Raw genomic sequence first — 19179 nt, forward strand, 5'->3', positions numbered from 1 at the left:
AAAATCAATTCGTTTCGATATACATTTAATAAGATCCATTAAATTTTCGCCTTTTTTTCCGGTATGCCGTATATTTCAACATTAGATCGTCTAGCCCATTGTTCGCGACTGTTCAGTTTAGACTCAATTTGATCTACATTATTTTTAATTTCTCCAACGTCCTTTTTGTAGCCTTAAGTGTGTTTATTTCCTTTTCAATCAAGTCAACCTTTTTGTTTAAGCTCTCATACTGGTTATTCATGAATGTTAAACTATCTTGAAAACAGGCTATTTCCTTTTTAATGGGTGAGAGTTCAGTGGATATAATATCTGCAATATTTGTTTTTATTTTGGACCAAAATTTTTCGAATTCCATAGAAACAATCCTACGAACTTGATCGCATGAAACCAACAATTCCGATGACTCTTCGGGAGATTGACAAGACGCACCTCGCCTAGTTGAGATGTTTTCTGGTGATCCACGGTCAATGCATCTCAATGGAGTGTTGTCGCTGTTATGTTGTCTTGGTTGACTAAGAGCACACTCTGGACAAACCCATTTTTTTTAATGTCGGATAATACATGTTTTTTCTTATCATTCGGGTATAGACAGGCGACGTGATAATTATGTTTACAGATCGAGCATACTCTCGTACCAGTAGCTCCCTCTGCAGTAGATTTACAACAAGCGAATTTCATTATGATAGAAAAATTATTTTTAAAAATTATTGTCTTTTAAATAATATTTGTAGCAACTTGGAGCTTGTAATCTATTTTTCCTCAGGATCGAACTCACGACTTCTAACTACAATTAGTCAATTATGCACCTCAGGACCAGAAACTATCTTGTACAATTGGTTGAAATTGTCATATATGTCTTACAGCAGTGTGAACGTTAGATTGTCACTATAGAATCGACCAATCAAAATCAATATAGAAGACGCTTGAGATTTAAAATAGAATAACCGGTTTTGCAATGTTAAGTTCAAGAAATTACTTCACTTAAACCACTTAGAACACACTTTTTGAAATTGGATAAGCACAATTAAGGTTAATAGTAAACACACAATTAAGGACTGTTCACAATCTGTTTAAAAATGTTCGTATAGACCATACATAACACGATATTTTCTTAAGTATAAAACGATCGGTCCAAAATAGTCACAAACGATAGAAGACAGCTATTGGCCCAAAACTTTAAAAAATAACACGATTTCACTTTACTAAATTAAGCTTTACTATTTTTATTTTTATTTTAAATACGGAGTCACTATTAGAGCAATTAACAGGGCAACTAGCGCCATCTGATGATAATGACCTTAACTTTCTATCTATCTTTATCTATTTTATCTAATATCTTAACCTTCAATTTTACCCCCGCTAATTATTTATGTATAACCTACAACAAAATAGTTATTCAAGTATAACTATCCTGGTGGGATTCTACTACTCTTTTTTTAATGATAATAATAAATTAGTTTGTGATTTGTTGTGATTCATAATTGTTTTCACTGATAGAAAATTACATTAGAACAGTTGTATAATTTATATGTACATATCATTTTCTTCATTACATCATTGTCGCTGACACCTGTCTGCCCCTATGTATGTTTATTACTTTAACTCAACAGATTTTGATGCGGTTTTTTTTCAGATTAATGATTCAAGAGGAAATTTTATATGTAGGTATAATACGTGCACAATATATGTAGAAGGGAAACAATGGTAATTAATTTTAGAGGTTTTTAATGTGATGGCTTAAAAATCTCATTTTTTACACTTATATTAATATCATACTATTGTAAACACTGGTTGAAACTTACGAGATAGATCGAATCATAATGTACGCGATGGTATATGTCTATCTCTTGGGGATAGCCCACAACAACCATCTTTCAACCTTTACATTTACGAGAAATAATGCCTTTTTTCAGAAGCGATACAGCATTAATCTCTATAAGCATTCCATATAGATCAAAATGGCCCTTACAATATGTTATTTAAATGAATATTTTCGAAGATATTACAGATTAAAATGTATTACATAGCGGCTTTTATTCTCTAAATATACAAAGCTATAACTTTGTATATAATTACATTATGTAGTATATTTATTATCAGTATTGCACCCGTGCGAAGCTGAGGCGAGTCGCTTGTTAAATGTAATAAATAAACATAATGTCTTAAAATAGCAAATAAATTTATTTTCATATAAAAATAAAGATATCGTAACCTAACATTTATTGTTTGTGCAAACTTTAAAGTTTGTTTGAATAATATTTGAAACATGTTAATGGCGATTTGTTTAAGCTAACTTCGTAATATTTGCTTAGCTTTGAATAAAATGCTAAAATTTCCAGAATTCTATTGTTTTTCTTATTTATTATGTATACTGTATATTGTAAATCGTTTGTATTTTTATTTTTATGCTAATATATTGAATATATAGGTATATGACATTGGATAAATATAGTATATCTCGGAGATTCACAAAAAACTCACTAAACAAAGGAACACACACTCGCCTATAAAACGTTAGTCACGTTGTGTTTTATTGTCATTAAAAATCAAAATCAAAATAAACTTTATTCAAGTGGGCTTTGTTCTCTAGTGTCGGGATACTTTTGAATAGTCATTTAACAATAAAGTGAAGCTACCACCGGTTCGGAAAGTAGATTCCTCCGAGAAGAATCGGCAAGAAACTCAGTAGTTACTCTTTTTCAACATTTAAAAAATACAAAGTCATGTTAGTTAAATACAATTATTTAAATTAATATATCCTGCTTGGAAGTCAACAGGTATTAACTCCACGTTTTTTTATCATCTTTAAAATCTTGTATCGAATAATCCTTTTTTACCCATGTATTTTTTGCAAACGATTTGAATTTACGAAACGGCAAAGTTAAAAATGTCTGCGGAATTTTATTATAGAATCGGATACCTAGCCCCAAAAAGAATTTATTGACTGCGGAGTCGGAAACTTGGCGTTATAAGCTTATCCTTACTCCTGTCCTAGTGCACATACGATGATTATCACTGATTTTATCAAAGTCATCAATGCTACTGTGAATATACATAATATTGTTGTAAATATACTATGACGCAACAATGAGTATTCCTACTTTGTTAAAAACATCCCGAAGAGAGTCTCTCCAAGATTATAAGACTAATATATGAGATCCAATACCCGTGTAAATTAATTATCTCTAACATATGTAGGTAATTATTTATACATCCTAATGAAGCTGACTCATATTCATAAAACTGAAAGTAATATTACTTTCTTAGGAATTATTTTGTTAGTTTATTTTATGTAATTTTACAAAAAAACATTAACTTCTTGTTTCTGCTCAGTAAAATAAATATTCCATCTTACTCTCGATATTTAATTTAAACGAATTTTTACGTAAATTTTGATAATTAAAGCTGAAATTTATTTACCTTACATACCTTTAACGCGTCTAAGATTATAATCTAATCGTTTCTTATAAAGAAAATAATGTTACAAGCTTCTGAGAGTAATAAACGGGCATAAAGACAGCTCCTTTAATTGTCGTACGTCTGACATAACACGGACCTATGAAGATATACGAATTTTAGTGGATTCGGCGTTCAATTATAGACCAATGTATGTTACCACGGTTATCATGCTTTCTCGTTGCACGCTAACTTGGGCTGGCTTGAAAATTCCTGTGTAATCAGCTATCAAATCCCATGGTATTGATTCCCAAGTGTTCCCCTCTTGTAACCTGGGTTTCTTCAACGGAGGAATGAAGACATCTTATCCAAGGCGGGTATGGCGAGGGCTAGTGCAGAGTGTAGGCCGTCTTCGCGTTTGAACTCCACTCGTAGTACCATCAGTTGGCATACCAACATAATACTCCATAGAGTCAGGTGTCTACCTGATATAAAAAACAAATACGGGTTCGTCTCGGGACGCCCCTGATATCTGTTCGAAATACAACTTGACAACATACAAATAGAATACAATAAACACGTTTACTTTATAGGTTTTATTTAGTTTTTTAATTAGAATTTTATGGTCAGTGAACATTAATTATTGTCTATTAAAAATAAGGATAAAAATGTCGGAATTAATTTCGCGGCATAAGCCTTGACCAGAATTGTATTATTTTAACGAAAAAATGATTATTGTTATATTTCTAATATTTATAAATAAATTATTATTTTTGTAATTTTATAAAAAAATCATATGATAGCCTTAAAATTGCACTTGAAGGTCAATTTCAAATTGAATTCAGTCGCAAATACGGCAATACCATTTATTTATGGTTTCAGGTTGCAAGTAGAGTTAGCCAAGCAAACACTCCATGGTTAGCGCAAAGACGATTTAAGAAGTGGTTTATACTAATTACTGTGCCTCTGTTCGCAGGGGGATTAGCATGACAAAAAAAACTACATTAAAACTTTTTTGCTACTAACAATCTTAGGTTTATAACTGAACTTTTTGTAACATAATTTTTATTTTGATTATGTAATCTGCAACACCCTTTAGCTACTTTTAATTAAATACTACTATGCGATAAAATCATTAATATGAATACTTAATACAACTATTTAAATAACGATCATTAATTACATAAATATTTTATGTTATATGAAAGAACATAAATAATATAAATTACATAATTAAGGCCATTTATTTAAATACTAAAAACTCAAACTAATTAAGGAGAAAATATATTAACATGTGTTTAATTTAATGAAACAGAATTTACAATGTAGTGTGTTTAACCATTGGCTGTATGTATAATGCATGAAAGCCATGTGTAATGTGTATGTATGATAAATTTATTTATTGCAATAGTAAAATTATCGTAAATACTTAAAATTTACAACTTCGGGCTGTTTCTAAGAATTATTCCATAGAAAAACCCAATAACTTTTATCGGTCCATTTTGATATTTGAACCCAGAACACTAGGAATTGAAATCTTATATAATTTGCTACTAGACTACAGAAGGTTTGCAACGTATTCCACCACGCTGTTCCAATGTGGGCTGGTGGAACACATGGCAGAATTTCTGTGGAATTAGACACATTCAGGTTTCCTCGCAAGGTTTTATTTCATCGCCGAGAACGAGATAAATTATATAGACAAATTTGCACATGAATAATCAGTGGTGGTTGCCTGGGTTTGAACCCGCAATCATCTGTTAAGATGCACGCGTTCTAACAACTGGGCCATCTCGGCTCTCATAATCAATGGTGATAAAATACTCGTATAGCGTAAAGTTTCATCATGAAGGTCAGCCCTTTGATCTCATTCACTGACAAGTTTTTCAATCTGTTTCCTCCAAGCGTAATATCAATAAATATGTATGCATTCTTTACATAACTCGTTGTTCTAGTCGATCGCAATTATATGCATCTTCCGTCGCTCATTAGTCCGCTAATAAACATTATATGAACATCCTACTCATACTACAAATATGAAAGGAAGCTTGTGTGTTTTTTAGTTTTCTCTTTATAACTATTTAATCAATTATATGACGACCTCCGTGGTGGAGGGGTGTGTACACCGGTTTTCATGGGTACGTCACTCTGAGGTCCCGGGTTCGATTCCCGGCCGAGTCGATGTAGATTACCATTATTTTTCTATGTTGTCCTGGGTCTGGGTGTTTGTGGTACCGTCGTTACTTCTGATTTCCATAACACAAGTGCTTCAGCTACTTACATTGGGATCAGAGTAATGTATGTGATGTTGTCTCATATTTATTATTAATTGTAATGATATATATTATCAATACATGTAATATAATTGGAGTGTGTGTTTGTAAGCGCTTTTTACTAAACGCACATACATTTTTTATAAGTTTTGTTTGTTTCGATTAATCTCTGAAACTACAAGAGCGATTTTGATCGTAATTTAATTGGCAGACAGCTGATGTAATGAGGATTACCTTAGGTTAGGGTTGCCAGGTCCTCAGACGCAAAAGCCGGACAGACCTGTGAGTTTGTCCTGACGTTTGGGTAAAAAATCCGGACATCTTGTTTTTTTTGTCCATTTTGTTACAAAAAGTGTAAAACTAATATTTTTTTTTGTCCTAACATTCGGTCGAAAAATCCGGACGCTTCACATTTTTGAAAAATTTTGGTGTTACTTAAAAAAAAAATGGAAATCCGGGATTTTCTGATTGCATTTTAATGAAACAAAAGCAAAATCAAGCTAATATTTCTTTATTATAAATCAGTCTCTAACTCTCTTAATCATCAGTCTTTATATTATAACAAAACAAAAATTATTTGATTATGAAATTGAAAAATCCTACCTAAATCCTAACAGGCCGGATGCCGCTTATTTTGGCCGGACAAGCAATCAAAAATCCTACGTATGTCCTGCTTTATCCTAACACCTGGCAACCCTACCTTAGGTTAACACATTAATTTTTGTTCAATTTAAACGCGCACGAATTCGAAGGGTATACGAATACCTAAGATGGTCCTTCCTATATATACTATAAAAAAATCAAGACTACTTACCTTAGCTTACTACCTACTTAACTTACCTTAGCTTACCTTTAAGCTTTAAAAGAACAATTTATGATCATAACTATGTGTATATTGTACTACCGAACCAAGTGGGAATCAGTAAAAAATTTTATCGTAACAGAACATCGCGAGTTCAAATCCAGGCAAGCGCCGCTAATTTACATTTGTTTGTAATTCATGTCAGATTTACAATTCTGCGGTGAAGCAATGTCTTGGAATTATTATTTTGTCATTAGCTGGCAGATTGGCAAATGGGTAAAATTATCCAACAAAAACATAGAAATTGGTCCTGTAAGAAATATGAGTCAGTCTACTTATAACCAATGCGCCACCAACCTTGGGTACTTAGATGTTATGTTCAAGAATGAAATCCAGCGAAGATCTGATGATTGAAAAAAATTAATTTAAAACGCCAAAATATTTAATATAAAATGTAAAAAAAGGCCCTGTCATAATCGAGCCTGTGGATGTTGTAGATTAAATAAAAATGAAAAAAAGATGTTATGTTCTTTGTGCCTGTAGTTGTACTGGCTCAATTCACTTTTAAACCGGAACACATATATAATATATAAGGAGCATCTATACACATGAACTTGCAGAAAGCCCTACTACGAAGTAAATAGGCTACGTAGGTCTTAAGAGAGTAAGATGCCCAATAATAAAATAAATAATGTAAAGTACGCAAATGTTCGTAATAAAAATACATGAAATCAGAAATTAAACATCAAACAGTACAGCATGAAGTAATCATTGTTTCGCTTCGAGAAAAGCCTTCGCATCTAATACTGGATAATAACTAAGTATTAATCTTTAATATATGCGATGTTCTTCGAGTCACTTCCTGGAGTCGAACGCGTGACCCGTCATTAACAATACATTCTGCGTGTGTTTAACCAAGTGAAACGTTAAACTTCGGAGCTTGCTTCTAGTTAACTAGCAAATCACTACATATTGGAAAATGTAGTCCTTCCGTCGTCTGTACGCGATAAACTCAAAAACGACCAAACAGGTTTTATAAGGTTCTCATTAGTGGCGGATTTATGCAATTTAATATCAATAGAGATTTATATAATGATATCAACGTTATATGTACAACCTTATCCTACTATAATAATTATCATAATCATTAAATAATATGAAATAAAGTCGCTTATTGTCAATCTATTGCGTCAGACAGAAGTGTCTGTTTGTCGCAATAGATTGATTCAAGAGGAAGGTTTTTGTATATAATGGACAATATAGTAAAGAAATAAGAAAAATTCTGAGGTATATTTAGTATCAGTATTGCACCCGTGAGAAGCCTGGTCGCTAGTATTTATGAGTCACCCTAAGACTACAAAATTCGTTAGATTAGAATCTTTCTAGTAGAAGGAAAAGGTTATGTTTTCGTAGGATCATCTGCTTTGACAAACGCAGCTTTTTTGGTCGAAAAGTCCCTTTATCATAGACTAAGTGATTTCGTGCTAAATTCAAAATGGCGGCTTTAAGCTTGACATATGTCAATGTGAACTAACGAACGAATCTAAACGCGTATAAATTATAAATCGTTCTTTTTTAATTTAAATGATAGTTTTTTAACATCTGAACAATTCATTGTTTATTAAATTACTATTTAATAGTGACTTAATCTTTACATTACCACGGAAACGACTGACAGAATATGAATACAATTCTAACGAAACATAAGGAAATGTATATTATAATTTTATATTCATACAGTAAGCAATATTTACATACGACCTTTTAAACTATAGAGATATTAGCGTCTGGAAAATCTTCCATGTTGCACTTTCCTTAATAATTATACTAAGAAATATTTTTTTAAAATTACTACCGCAGTTTCTTTCCATTTTCATATTATATGTTATTTTGAATTTTATACCAACTTGTCTAACACCATTAGTAAATTAATGCAAATCTAGCTATTTACATATGAACATCGATTCTTTATGTATATAATGAATTAATAAAGTATGCTTGCAGCATTTATTGACTGAATTTTATTTCAAGGGTATTATTATACTTTTAAATTTATGTTCACATCCAAAGTAGTCATGAGAAAGTTCCGTCTAGATGTCTCATAGACGTAATTTTAACAGCGTACGCGAGTGAATCGTAAATCATGCTATCTAATAGAAGTAAAGCCTCCTTTTAGACGTCATTTAGATACCTAGAATATATCATATTAATAAAAAACTTATTTGATTCTTGGTTTTGCTTAGTGCAAGGCTGCCTGGGTAGGTACTAGCCATTCATCCTATATCGCCTAGCAACGTACGATAGTACTTAGTATTATTGTGTTCCGGTAAGGTGTGCTAGTATCCAGGCATCAGAGACAAAATATCTTATATCACAAGGTTGATGTAGTATCTCATACACCGCCAATTTATTATGAATGCAAGTACCCACTTACCCTTAGGTGACCATGAACCGTCCTTCCATTATACTAAACAAAAGTTTTGTGATTCTAAAGAAAAAGACTTTGAACTTGATTTAAAAAAAAATGTTTAACTGAACTCTAAACAAAGCTGATCTTTACTCGTCAGCGTCATAATGCTGTCACACAAACACATTTTTTTATTTACTAATTACACACATTTACTATTTTATTCGGTTTTTCTGAAAACAATTTGCTCCAACTTAAGTGGTTCTATGAAGGTCCTAGCTCTCTGCGAAACTTGAATATTTATGTTTATTCTTATATTATTAGATAATAATTTATTCCTACTTCTCTGCGAAATGTTTATTCTTATGTTTAATGTACCATATTATATTATTAGATAATTTATTACATTTGTTTCTTTAAAAAGACTTAAATAATTTGCAAATGCCGGTCAGACTTTGTCTTAAGGAAAAGTTAGGGATTATTTCACCACGCAGCTCAAATGCGAATGAGTAGAAGGTACACGACATATTTTCATTCGTAAATTAGACTTTGAACACAAAAATTAAGCTCAGCAAACTTTGAGGTGCTTATCGGTGTTTAAATCTGCAATCTCTGGTTAAGATTAACGTTCTATCAATGATGTTCTAGTAAACAGATATGTTATTAACGCGCAAAAAGTGAAGACCAGAAAACGTCCTAATTGGGACGTTTGCCTTTAATTGTTTTACGTAGCAATACGTTATAATAAATCATAATTACGTAGTAATACGTTTTGCGTAATTAAAACATCTAGTTATCCCCTTTACTTATTGTTTTTATCAAGCTATCCTTTTTACTTTTAACGAAATGTAAAATAAACGGTCCCCGGTGCGGCACACCTTTTTCTGTTGTTTAGCATGGATATAACATATCTGTTTATTAGAATATCATTGCGTTCTATACACTAAGGAGTTTTTTTATGCTTTTGTTTGGCGAACGAGCATATGAGCCACTTTATGGTAAGAGTACCACCGCCCATAGACAATGGTGCTGTAAGAAACTTTAACAATTCTTTTCATCGCCAATGCGCCACCAACCTTGGGAACTATGATGTTCCCTTGTGTAGTTGCACTGGCTCACTCACCGTTCAAACCGGAACACAATCATACCAAGTACTGTTGTTTGGCAGTAGAATATCTATAATATTGATATAGATATTTTTTTCAGTTGATGATGACTTGCACAAAGGTCTACCACCAAATTTTGGTTTATATTATTGTATTGTTACTTATTTTCTTCTTTGCTTGCAGTCATGGTGTCGAGGGAAGCGACGTCATCATGGCGGCGGGCTTACAACTGCGCCTGCTGCTGTGGAAAGACTACCTCATACGGAAGAGAAAACCGGTCAGTATAACATCGAGAATATCATTATCTTTACCGACTATGCAAATACATTTCCTATCATAATAGCCTATTTGACAATGCGAATCATTAAGTGTCAGTTATTGTAATCAGTATAAATTATTTTTAAAAATGCTTATTTATTAACGAAAGTTGAAAATAATAATTAATCCATAAATAAAAATACCATTTTTAAAATTGACTGATTGGTCGGATTTATGGTGACGTCATTTGCTTGTTAACCTCGTTTGCCCACTGTATTTGGATTATATGTACTACAGATAACAATACAGGCAAGTGACATCACCGACCCCATTGCAGCGCCATATTGTCCAAGTAGCGTTTTCGCGCGCTATTTAAATATGGAATTTTTATTTGATATTTTTCAGAAAATTTGTTTTGGGTTTCTTAACCTCTACTAAATAATATAATGGATATTTTAAAAACCAGTCAAATAGCCTATTAAATAAAATCGCAACAACACACGCAGCAGACAAAACGTAAAAAAATGTAAAAAATGTTCGGTTTGAGTTAATGCAGAGTCTGGCTTTTTTATTTTTCGACCTGGCAATACTATTTCCTACTGTCCACTACAATGTGTGATGTTTTTGTAAGAAAGGAACTGATTACATTATTTCTATGTTTGGTTTTGCTTTTGATTTCAAACCATTTTATTTTTAACATTTGAAATTATAATTGTAGCTAAAATTATTCTTTCATTTACTATGTTATTAAGTGACAAATGATAAGCTACTGAAAGATTTTAAGACATTGAAAAATGTTTTCAAGCTTGCTTAAGTAAAATATTTATTTATTCTGACACTGTACCTAGATTAACTACATCATCTACATTTAAGTAATTACACAGAATAATTCTTTATTTTATATGCAAATAGTAGTCGCCCGCATTTTAGGGTGTTGGTTGTCATGTGTCAGGCAAAAAAAGTCAAATGTTCTTTCTTGGAGTTCATACCAAATTTCATCAAATTCGGTTCAACGGTTTGGCCGCGAAAGAGCGACAGACAGACAGAGTTACTTTCAAATCTACACTAATATTATAAAGAGGAAAACTTTGTTTGTTTGGTTGTAATGAATAGGTTCAAAAACTACTGGACCGATTTTAAAAATTCTTTCACCATTCGAAAGCTAAATTAATGCCGCATAACATAGGCTAAATTTTATTTTGAAAAAAAAAATAGGGTTCCGTGAGATATTTTGGGTTTTTCGGACAAAAAAGGAAAAAATCTACCAAAAAATTTTGATTTTTTGCGTATGATGCCTAAACTATAAAAGATAGAACTATAAAATGTTCTAACTCCGGTCCTTAGAGGGCATAATGGCCTCCGACCCTAAGAATCTCATCAGATTCGTGGCTGATGTTGGTCTGGCTGAGGTGTTGTGATCACGAATTTGAGGTTTATCACAATAGATCCAAGCGCCGGTTGCAGTAATTCTTCAAATGTGACCGTGCCTCAGCAGTAGGGATATTAGAAGACTGATTATGAACCGTTATCTACGCGGGCGAAGCCGCGGGCGACCGCTAGTATACAATATTATAGATTACATTTTGGATAAGATATTACTTGGTGGTAGGGCTTTGTGCAAGCCCTTCTGGGTAGGTACCACCCACTCATCAGTTATTTTACCGCCAAATAACATTACTCAATATTGTTGTGTTCCGGTTTGAAGTGTGAGTGAGCCAGTGTAACTACAGGCACAAGGGACATAACATCTTAGTTCCCAAGGTTGGTGGCGCATTGACGATGTTAAGAATAGTTAATATTTCTTACAGCGTCATTGTCTATGGGTGATGGTGACCACCTACAATCAGGTGGCCTATATGCTAGTTCGCCTACCTATACCATAAAAAAAGCTTCATTCATTAAACTAACATAAATATTCAACATATTTAGTCAAAATAAAATATGCTTTATTCAATTCGGCTCATAAGAGCACTTTTGAATCGTCGATGTGTCGAGATGGCCTAGTGGGAGTCGAGATGGCCTAGTGGTTAGAACGCGTGCATCTTAACCGATGATTGCGGGTTCAAATCCAGGCAAGCACCGCTATACATATGCGCTTAATTTGTATTTATAATTCATCTCGTACTCGGCGGTGAAGGAAAATATCGTCGGGAAACCTGCATGTGTCTAATTTCATCAAAATTCTGCCACATGTGCATTCCACTAACCCGCATTGGAACAGCGTGGTGGAATATGTTCCAAACCCTCTCCTTAATGGTAGAGGAGGCCTTATCCCAGCAGTGGCAGTGTGAATTTACAGGGTCTTACTTTACTTTACTTTACTTATATTGAATTAAATATAAAGCTATCATCATCTTATGAACGAGCATCTTTTTCATGTGTTTAATTTATAGATAGATATAAAAAAGCATATTATTCAACACAATATTATATAGATGATAAAAAAACGTGGAGCTGGTTGACTGGTGGTCTGGTGGATGTATTATATATATATATATATATATATATATAGTTGTATTTAACTAACATTACTAAAATTCTCGATAGAATCTGCATTCCGAACCGCTAGCTTCATTTAATATAGTTTGTAAAATGGCGATTCAAAACTGCTTGTAAAAGCCTATTTGAATAAAGAATATTTTGTTTTTAATTGATTATTAAATCTATCAATCAATCAAATCAATCAATCAATTTGATACTTACTTAAAACGTAAAGGAGCAAAATCGTGTGCGGTTAGTGGATAATAAAAAAACATATTAATCGTCCTTAATCGATAGTTGATGCTGTGAAAGGCAATTTAAATAATCAAAAAGTTACTAGTACGCCCTTGGCAATTAAAGCCTTTGTGATACAGGACAAGAAACCTTTACTCATATAAAATATAGCGATATGTAAATAATATCAATTAAAGCTATTCTTCTTATCTGTTTGATCGTACACTTCTTATTTACAAGTTGGAGATGTGTCGAAAATGATATTGTAGAAGCTTTGTGCAAGTATGGATATATGCCATCCACTCATCAGATAAGCATTACACCGCCAAACAACAATGCTTAGTATTGTTGTGTTCCGGGTTGAAGAATGACTAAGCCAGTGCAAGGCCAAGACACAATGGTCTTAGTTCCCAATGAGAATTGGTAGTATTATTTACTTTCTTTCTTTTAATCAGGTGCAAATTTTCCTTATATAAAAAATTTAAACAAAGGAGTAACGACTATTAATAAAATATGTGTGGCGTTAATTGCCATTGCTGGCTTACCAAACAACCAAACAACCAACCAACCAACCAAACGACCAACCAACCAACCATCCATCTAACTAACTCCATATTCCTCTTCAACACTTGGTTTAGACTTTACCTCATCACGCTGCTTCAACACGACTAATCGGTTGCAGGTTTTCTCTTGATGATGGTCAATGAACACAAGATGATAAGCATTAATTAAACACACGGGCTAATAGAGTAGTAGGTATATGAACTAAAATATATACAGCTGATATAAGTTTAATATTATTTGTTTCAGATAACATTGGCCGGTGTCCTTTGGGCGACATTTGTTATGCTCAGCCTCTACATAGTAAGGATAAACATAGACAACAAAGACTATCCCACTTGTGAGTAAATACCTATATATTAAGTTTAAGCGTCAATTGGTCAGTTTTTTTTTTACGGTATGAGTGGTAACGGGCAGGAGGACGTGTTTTTGTGTTGATAAGCATTAGTTTTCGAAGCATCTAACGCGTTTTGTATTTCTTGATATTCGAAAATTAAGAAGTGCTCGTAAGCACACTTGTGAGTGAAGAAAAAACAGAAATATCCGTAATAGCTTCGCGCTCATATTAAGACAACTATGAAAAAAAAATATCTATTATTAAGGTTAATTTTTTTGGCTGTATTATATATACAAGGGTATTATACTTATAAGGGTTACATTAAAAACTCTTTTGTTTACGAAGAACTTGTACTTGTCCATTTTAAAGAGCGCACCACAATAGTAATTACTAACTATTGCTGGGTCAATTGCGAGTTGCTATTAATGAGCAACAACCAGGGAAACAATCGCAAAGAGGGAAACGTAAGCCCAAACAGCGGGTGTTGCAATTATGGTATACGTTTTCTCTTCACCGAAAATTTAATCCCGACTTAACCCCAAGTTATATGAGTTTTTTGGATTTAAATTCAAGTTTTTTTTAATAAAAATATAATAATAAAAAATTAATAAAAAAGTCCTTTTAAATATATCAGAGAAGCACTTTAAAAACACTTTTTAAATAATAAGATATAAAATGAAAGAAAAGGTAGTTTAAGACTATTTCTATTATAATTATTTCTATCAACATCTAGGCTATCAATAAATGTATTAATAATATTTTAAGCTAATTATTAATAATTCATAAATCATCTCTGATCATTATGCTGTCTATAATAATTCAATAATAAAGTGACTATAACGATGTTCTACATAGGTACGATAGATCCTCTTTAGATGGGAGTCTGTTTCTTTCTCAAATTTGAGAAGCTTTACCAAGCTTGGTTTATCAACTTCCATTAAATAATAATTGATTATTAAAGCTATTAGCCTAAGGTTATGGACTCATAGGAATCATTACTATTAAACCAGTTGTTTTTCTATAATGTAGTAGCATCTCAGAGTAATGAACTTGCCGGGATACAAATGCATTAAGCGACTTGTCTTGATTGACCTATATTTGTGGATTTATTGATCAGCGAAGATCAGTCGAGGGCTGAATTCCAGATATATTTTATTCTTAAATTATTTCTTCAGGTCAATTTGCGGCTCGCGCGTTGCCAAGCGCTGGTGTACTTAATTTCCTCCAGTCTTTCGTATGTAACGTCAATAATGAATGCTCACCTATGGAAGAATTTGAAGAAATTCCCACCTATGAGAAGTCTAGGTAAGATTTTTCATATTTATTATTATTAAAGTGTTATACGAAAGAATAATTTGACTTCCAAATTATGATAAACGCTGCATTATTAGTAGAAAATATTATTGTCCAATACAAAATTATTGTACATAAGCCATTTACTTAAATCTAGGTTGCAAACATACAATACATTAAATTTCTATATCTGTTTCTTTCCTCAACTTTAAGGTTGCCTGGAAGAGATCGCTGTTTTAGCGATAAGGGCGCTTCTTGTTCTTAAACGTGACTAAACGATGTGTTTACTACTGTAAAATAAAGATTTGATTTCATATAATACTTGTAATAGCTGTCATACGAATTTCCGTAATAGGCTGGGATATTTAATGAAGAGTTGCTACGTTATTCTATAAAACATGCTTCTTAACTCACTCACTTTGTAAAACGTTGAATACCGACTTTCGGTAATACGTACGTTATTTTGTTGCTTTTATCCTTTAAATCTCATTTATTGTGAAAATCGATGTCGTATATAATTTTCTTACATATCACGTTCGTGTTTTGCGTTTTATTATTTCTCTACGTATTAAAAGAATAAAAGCCAATATCTATGTGCAGTAGTAACAACTAACCATCATATGACATCATAAATTCAGAATGTCTGTTCAGAGGTCCAGCTTGACAAATATATTGTAAATTTCGGCGTCATTTAAGTAGTATGTCATTACATTCTTATACGTTATTTTTTTAGTTTAAAATTTAAATTATTATAATTATTGTGTCTAAATTCGATAAGGTTTACTCAAATACAACGCCAACTCTCTCCGCTGCTCAATAACGCGACCGTCATCGACACGGCGTCCGCAGCACCCGACGCGCTCAAGCTACTCGCCACCTTGTCCGATATCGCTGATAATGCTGTATTCTCTAATATCACAAGTAAGTCCGTTATTCTCTCAGTTACATATTTACTAATATCACAAGTAAGTCGGCTATTTTATCACTTACCTATTTACCATTACATTACCAAAAGAGGTAAAAGAAATCTCAGAAAATTTGGCGTCACCAAATTTGTATTTCCAAAAAATCTACAAACTTTCAAATCTCTGAAATTGCATTCTTATTTTCTTTTTGAACATGGTTAACCTTTTTTCAGGAAATGGATTACGTGTCAGTGATTTATTTAGAAATCCAAACAGAGTTAAACGGTATATATCAAAACAGCTGGACATTTCTGAAGAAGTAGCTGATAGCGTGATGGTTGCAGACATCGGTTTTGAAGGCGTAAGAACAATGTTACAAGTTAACAAGCCTGGCTTATTATTATTGACCGAACTTTTAACTAACTTCAGTATTTATTTCAGATTTTCCAAGAGGGTATTGATAGATGTAACCCAAAATCTATAATGAAGACGATAAAAATAAAAAATGTTGAACATTTAAATATATTTGTGAACAGGCTTTGCAATGTTGAAACTAAAATTCTACAAAATCTAGTCAAGGATCTACTTCTCGAAATTGATTTAGGGAAATATGTAACAATGGTATGTAGTAATTTTCACATGGTAAATTTTGTTTTTAATCTAAGTGGGCAGAAAATCTTTAATATTATAATTAATTAGTTGATTTCTCCAAATACTAAGCACTCAGGTCGGGCCTGTGCCTCACCTGTACTTACACATACAAATATGCACTATGTGATGTTATAAATAACATAAATAACATCACTTTAATGTTTTCTAATTTATGTAAACAATCATGTCTTCTAAAGCTTAAGAACATTTTTCTTCCAGGCAGGTGAAATGTATTCGAAATTAACTGGGGATGACAGAATAACAAGAATAGGGGACATGCTCGTAGCTGTGCTGCGTATGACGTCATTAGACAGCTTCCTACCCCCAGAGCTGACTTCTATTTTGCAGGGACGACAACCAGACTTCAGTTACGTTAATTTGACCATGTAAGTGTTATGGAAAATAATAATAGTAATAATGATTTTATTTCCAATACTCGCTACCCATCGTAGCTTCACATAACATGTTTATATCGTAATACATATAACTTAATTGTAGTTTACATGAGACATACTGGTATAGCTTACATTCATCGTGACGTTTTAGCAAATTCACACAAAACGTTTGTAAATTATAAACCTTAACCTTCACAATGCTACAACAACTGTATGGAAATATGTTTTGTAGCTTTTCGGTTTATCAAATTCAGACGGACATATAGAAATACATTGTGAGGAAGATTTCGCAATATAAGAACAATAGATTATATAACAATTTTCAAATTAAACAGGCCTATAAAATTCGATTTATTTATAGTGACTTTATTTACAGGATCACTAAAGTAATGGACATGTTCCAACCAACTTTTGGAGAGACTGACTCTTACAAATCACTGCGAGATATCATCGATACTGTAGTTCTAGGTATTGAATATTTGAACAAGTTTTTAACAAACAAAGGACACACAGAAGAAGTAACAGATTTAGAATCAACAAATGTCGGTAACGTGTTGGGTATAAACAAAGGAATTAAAAGATTTACAGAAATGTTCCGTAACGTCGCTAATGCTGTTACAGAAATAAGCAGCAATGATACAAACGCTATATTCAATATGTAAGTTGTAAGATGGACATTTATATGTATCCGTTCTACGGTAGATCACAATTTGAACGCTTCCCATCGATAGATTACAATCTGACGAGACACATTGTAATCTAACGAATTTTGTAATGTTACGGTGACATATATATTCAATTAGTTAAAATATTATATTCAATTTGAATTAAATAAACTATTCTAATGTCAGTCGATCAATAAGCATGTATCACGTTTTTCTTTACAGTTTATCGCGTTTAACTAATTTTGTTTTAAAATGGTTACCAGCTAATCAAAGACATGATGTTCTGTTTTATTCTTCACTTCTTGGGAAGCTGATTGAGGGAAGTGAGAGGGTTGTTGATATAAACATGCATATAGAACAGTTGGCCCACAATGTATCCTTGCGGAACCCCCTCGGAGTTAAAGTACTATTAAAATTACCACTACATATAGTTAAAAGTGGTTTGGAAGCTTTAGCTGATGCTGAAAGGACACAGGTACACTAAAAAACATAACTAATATTAGTATTATTTAAGTTGATTTGTATAGTAGATCCAACCATAATTAAGGTGGCAGTTGACTGATGATGTCTCAATGTATTTATCTCAGTTTGTCGAAAACATTGTTATCAACACCCATTACTTATCTATTGATCCATGAAATACTAATTTATTTTTAACAAACCAGTTTCAAGTAACACTAACATTTTACAATTTTGATGTACAAATTGGAACTTTGTCATTATTAATTGTCCCTAATTTCAGATTGCAACGTCCAAAATGAATGATCCAGGTCAAATGTTTTGTGACATTAATCGTCTCAAGAACTTTTTCTTGATTTCAAAAGAAGAAGCCTCGGATCTGAAGACACAGCTTTGTACAGACGCCTGGAAAAACTATATATATGATTTGGTGTCGTCATTCGGTATATATGAAGTTAAGAATAATGTTAGTAATCAAATTGTGTTCTATTATTATGGCTTTTAAGACTATTATAATATGAGTTTATTTAGGCTTATATGTCCCTTTTTTAGATAGGAGTACTGAATTGTAATCCTTCTATAATTTGTAAATTAATAACAATTTATAAAAATGTCTTAGGATTAAACCAATAAATTAAAAAATACTACTACATACTACTTTTTACTTGGTGGTAGGGCTTTGTGCAAGCCCGTCTGGGTAAGTACCACCCACTCATCAGTTATTCTACCGACAAACAACAGTACTCAGTATTGTTGTGTTCCGGTTTGAAGGGTGAGTGAGCCAGTGCAACTACAGGCACAAGGGACATAACACCTTAGTTCCTAAGGTTGGTGATGCATTGACGATGTAAAGAAAAGTTATTATTTCTTACACCGTCATTGCATATGGGTGATGGTGACAACTTACCATCAGGTGACCCATATGCTCGTCCGCCAACCTATTCCATAAAAAAAAA

At 32.6% G+C, this 19179-nt stretch overlaps 1 protein-coding gene across 1 annotated transcript in view; it reads left to right on the plus strand.

Annotated features, from left to right (window-relative positions):
- The window catches only part of LOC124538088, a 110412-nt gene that overhangs the window by 44491 nt on the left and 46742 nt on the right, over nt 1-19179 (plus strand). Inside the window, exons 2-11 of the mRNA XM_047115094.1 lie at nt 10168-10261; nt 13768-13858; nt 15031-15160; nt 15927-16069; nt 16287-16414; nt 16495-16674; nt 16924-17090; nt 17476-17757; nt 17987-18239; nt 18507-18689. Coding sequence (XP_046971050.1) covers nt 10196-10261; nt 13768-13858; nt 15031-15160; nt 15927-16069; nt 16287-16414; nt 16495-16674; nt 16924-17090; nt 17476-17757; nt 17987-18239; nt 18507-18689 — 1623 coding nt within the window. The 5' untranslated portion in view covers nt 10168-10195. The remainder of the gene's footprint in view (nt 1-10167; nt 10262-13767; nt 13859-15030; nt 15161-15926; nt 16070-16286; nt 16415-16494; nt 16675-16923; nt 17091-17475; nt 17758-17986; nt 18240-18506; nt 18690-19179) is intronic.

Source organism: Vanessa cardui, chromosome 19, assembly GCF_905220365.1.
Source record: "Vanessa cardui chromosome 19, ilVanCard2.1, whole genome shotgun sequence".
Lineage (NCBI taxonomy): Eukaryota > Metazoa > Arthropoda > Insecta > Lepidoptera > Nymphalidae > Vanessa > Vanessa cardui.